Source organism: Corvus brachyrhynchos, unplaced genomic scaffold, assembly GCF_000691975.1.
Source record: "Corvus brachyrhynchos isolate BGI_N302 unplaced genomic scaffold, ASM69197v1 scaffold89, whole genome shotgun sequence".
NCBI lineage: Eukaryota > Metazoa > Chordata > Aves > Passeriformes > Corvidae > Corvus > Corvus brachyrhynchos.
Window position 1 is genome coordinate 498,633 of NW_008246063.1, and position 3,242 is coordinate 501,874.

Below are 3,242 nucleotides of genomic sequence, written 5' to 3' on the forward strand. Positions count from 1 at the left end.
ACTCGCTCCAGGTTTCGTGGCTCAGCCCAAGAAGGGACTCCCGTGTTTGGATCAGCTAAATTGCTCCCCAAATTAGCAATGCAGACAGGAGTAGGCCTCGGAAAAAAAGATGGGATGAGAAGGGGAGGTAAAAAAACATTGCTATCTGCAGCCTCATAATAGGCTGCTACGCACAAACACACCCAGCACTGATCACATCTTGGGTGCTGGCACTGCCCAAACCTCAAATTACTGCAATCAAAGGAAGCCAGAGAGGAGCCCGTGCCGGTATAAAACCTTCCTGGGGTGCATCTTCCCCCACTGCTCTGGCTCTGAGGGCACAAGGACCAACCATGAAGGCTTTTCTGGTCGCCCTGCTGGCTGCAGTGCTGTGTGCCCAGCAAGGTAAGGAGCTCCGGAGGCTGGGAGAGCCAGAGGAGAGGAAAAACAAGGAGATAGAGGAGGGACAAGAGGGTTTGGCAGCTTTTGTTGCAGCTGCTGAGGTCTTGGTGGGGTTTTTTCGGTGTCAGCCACGGCGAGAAATATTTGGTGTGGTTGAGTCTTCACTCCTGGGTGGGTTCTCTGTAACCCAGAGGAGAAGAATTCTGGTTTCTCACACCCTCAGATATCCACCTCCAACCACTCAGAGCTGAAGACACGACCTGAAAAACGCTGACAGGAATCAAGCAGGGCTCAGAGTTTTTGCCTTTGGTTTGGTTTTTGTTCCTGAATGAAACTTGAGGAGCTGTTGTGGACGAAAGCGTGGCTGGTCTTGGCACCACATCTCCTGCCAGCGCTTCACTTTATTCCCCACAATTCCCATTAAGTAGCAAGGCTGCTGGCAGATATTTGGAGGCCTCAGAGCTCTTTGCTCCTAAATTGGAAGAGCTGTTAAGTGCCTGGGAGTATTTGGAATGGGATGCACAACGCTCTGCTCTTGTCCTCTTTAAAAGGAGGTGCAGCCCTACCTGGATAATTGTGGGGGAATATCCAGTTGGGAAATATTGGCTCTGGGCATGGATTTGCCAGCCCGAGGAGCAGAGTTTGCACCGTTAGGGTTATTTCTGGCTGCATTTGCAAAGCTCCAGCTAATGGAGGGTGGAGGGAAGACGCAGGAAAGGCTTTAGAGCAGCTCTAATGGCTCAAGCTGTTATTGTTTCCTGGCTGGAAGGGATTTTCCTTGGATCACTTAGGGAACATCAGTGCTTTCAGTTGCTCTCAGGCACGTGCTGAGGACTTGGCTCCATCTGCAGCAGGAAGTGGTTTGGGAAATTTGGCAGAAAAACAGATCAGGGAGCGCTCCGGAGTCTGTAAAACGCAATAACTCTTGCCAGGTCTGGGTTTTTCTTTGCCTGCAAAAGAACAGGAGCCCCCAGCTCGGGTCAGGGAACCTGCAGAGGAGAGGTGGGAGGCTGAAAATTCCCAAGTGATGGAGAAATAGTGAGAGATGAGAAGGAGAACTTAAATCTGGTTTGCAACAAGGCTGATTTTACCTCCTGCTATGCAGAACACCTGAGCTTGCAACACCTGGCACTGGAAAGGAGCAGAGAATCAGCAAATGATAAAATGGTTTGGATTGGAAAGGACCTTAAAGATCTTCCTGTTCCACCCCCTGCCATGGGCAGGGCACTTTCCACTATCCCAGGTTGTTCCAAGCCCCGTCCAACTTTCCTTGAAGCATCTGGGAAGGTTTCAGAGCATGTCAGTCCTGCGCTGAGACACCCAGAGCTCCCCAGATCACAGAGGGGAGGCTTTTTTTCCTCCTGCTTGGGATAGTTAGAGACTAAAAGGGATTTCAACTCTCTTTTAAAACTGCTTCTGGAATTGTTTAACCAAGTGTCATGGGCAGACGCAACCTCAGACAAGAGCTTGAATCAAGAACAAACTTTGGAGGGTCACTGGGAAGGGATTCCTTGCTAAAAACAAGCCCAAGTTCAATTGGAAGGGGCTGTTCTGTGCAAAAAGAGCCTTCCCAGGCTGAGAAAGTCGGGAAAAACAGAACCAGGGAAATCTCAGCCTCATGGAGACCCCTTGCTGGTTTGTAATTTTTGTTCATCTTTAGCCAAGAGCTCTTCACCGCTGGTGACAATGGAGCAGGATTTCCTGAGAGCAGCCCAGCTGCCTCTGTTACCCCTGCCCCGAAATGAGGAGCATTCCTTGGAATTTTGGGCAGGAGGGAAATAACTTCCACCAATTGTGAATCCACCTCCAGGGAACGAGAAGGCACATCTGTGTTCTAATGGCCAGCCTGGAAGTTTGATTAAATTTACTTCAGTTGTGCCCAGCAATATCCCACTTTCTTCTGGCTCAGTGATAAACCTGGCTCGGCACTGAGGAAAAAATTCCATGGAGAACATGTTGTTCCAGGTCCTGATAGGAATAATCCATCCATTGTCCAGGACAGCCTCTCCCAGGGAACTCCCTTTATTGTGGTGCCTCAGTAATTTGGCTCCCAGGGGTATCATTACTCATTAATTAATTCATGTATGGGCAGGGTTTTGCAGCTGTAGAGGGAAAACATTTAAAACTGAGCTCTAGAATTGGACCAGTTCCTCCTCTCCTTGCCAGACTTTGCTTTTGGAGGTTGGTTTTCAACAAGGCCAACGTGGATCCTGGGGAGAAGAAAAAACCACCTGAAAATGCTGCTCAGGCTGAAAAATGTAAATTTAACCACCTAAAATCTCCAGTCCAGGAAGAAAACTTGGTTTGTTTTCTATCTTTGCTTCCTCAGCTCCATTAATCCAACCCAAACTTATTTCCCTTGCTGTGAAAAGTTGTTCACACCAGACTCTTCCCTTTGTATTTTCCAAGGCTTTTGGCACCTTTTTTCCCAGGAGGCAACTGCTGGGAACCACTAATCTGTGTCGTGGGTGTTTTTTCCAGCTTCCTCCCTGTTTTGCTACACCTGTGACAATGAACATTCCAACTGGAACTGCTTGAAAACCTACAAGTGTGAGGACCATGAGAAATACTGCACGACCACGTACAGCTCTGTTGGCTTTGGTGAGTCCCAGAAATTGGATTTTTTTTCCTCTAGAGACATTGCTGGGGAATTTTGTTTTAGGGAATTGTTTGGTTTTATTGGAAAGGATGATTCTGAGGTTTAAGGGTCCCAATGTGATGGGTGTGAATCCCTCGCTGTGCATCTTGGAGATACCTCAAATATCTCTTTGAGGTAGAAGGGACCTTCAGGATCACCTCATTCCAGGGACTCCTCCCACTAGACCAGGTTGCTCCAGCCTGGCCTTGGACACTTCCAGGGA

General features: G+C 48.6%; 1 protein-coding gene across 1 annotated transcript in view; it reads left to right on the forward strand.

Annotated features, from left to right (window-relative positions):
• The first annotated feature begins 215 nt into the window (after positions 1–215).
• Positions 216–3,242, forward strand: part of LOC103623881 (lymphocyte antigen 6E-like) — a 9,177-nt gene continuing 6,150 nt past the window's right edge. Inside the window, exons 1-2 of the mRNA XM_008643055.2 lie at positions 216–384; positions 2,863–2,982. Of these exons, the coding sequence (XP_008641277.1) occupies positions 333–384; positions 2,863–2,982 (172 nt within the window). The 5' untranslated portion in view covers positions 216–332. The remainder of the gene's footprint in view (positions 385–2,862; positions 2,983–3,242) is intronic.